Consider the following 820-nt stretch of genomic DNA (forward strand, 5'->3'; position numbering starts at 1 on the left):
AGTTACACACACAGCAGTTACGGTAACGTTCTCGATACCCTCTTGCGTCACGTGCTGTACAACTGTACCATTGATGAAGGCCGGAATAAACATAGATGTACTAGGACTTGCGGTCACGGTCGCACTAGGGCTAGCAGTCACAGTTGCGCTAGGGCTGGCAGTGACGGTAGCACTTGGACTCGCCGTTACAGTCGCACTAGGACTGGCTGTCACGGTTGCGCTAGGACTGGCAGTAACAGTTGCACTGGGGCTGGCACTCACCGTCGCACTGGGAGTAGCGGTTAGGGTTGCACTCGGACTCGCCGTTACAGTGGCAGAAGGACTGGCGGTCACCGTAGCACTTGGTGACGCAGTGAGTGTAGCACTAGGGCTGGTTGTCACTGTCGCACTAGGACTAGCGGTTACTGTTGCACTCGGAGTCTCCGTGACCGTGGCAGAGGGACTGGCAGTCAACGTCGCACTGGGACTAGCGGTTACGGTTGCACTCGGAGTCGCCGTTAAAGTAGCAGAAGGACTTAAAGTCACAGTGGCGCTAGGACTGCCTGTTACAGTTGCACTCGGACTCGCGGTCACAGTCGCGGAAGGACTGGCAGTAATAGTCGCACTCGGACTATTTGACAGTGCAGCAGGCTCAAACGACGGGAATGGTGTGAGTGATGCCGTATGACTGGGAGATGAGGAGAGAGAAGCTGACGCCGATGGAGACGATGAAGGCTCTAAACAGGATACTTGCGAATCGTATACGTCTACATCCACAGCATCCCCTCCTTGCGTGATAGATACCTCACACGAATCCGCTCCTGGTACATTATAGAATACA

The 820-nt window shown here is 54.8% G+C and overlaps 1 protein-coding gene across 1 annotated transcript; it reads right to left on the reverse strand.

The window, feature by feature from the left end:
• Positions 1–63: 63 nt before the first annotated feature.
• On the reverse strand, positions 64–667 carry SARC_17645 (hypothetical protein; the record flags this gene model as incomplete). Its single annotated transcript, XM_014288259.1, has 1 exon — positions 64–667. A coding segment is annotated over one exon (604 nt), but the record flags the coding sequence as incomplete, so codon positions are not given.
• Between the last annotated feature and the right edge of the window lie 153 nt (positions 668–820).

The sequence above is a fragment of the Sphaeroforma arctica genome, assembly GCF_001186125.1.
Source record: "Sphaeroforma arctica JP610 unplaced genomic scaffold supercont1.11540, whole genome shotgun sequence".
Classification (NCBI taxonomy): Eukaryota; class Ichthyosporea; order Ichthyophonida; genus Sphaeroforma; species Sphaeroforma arctica.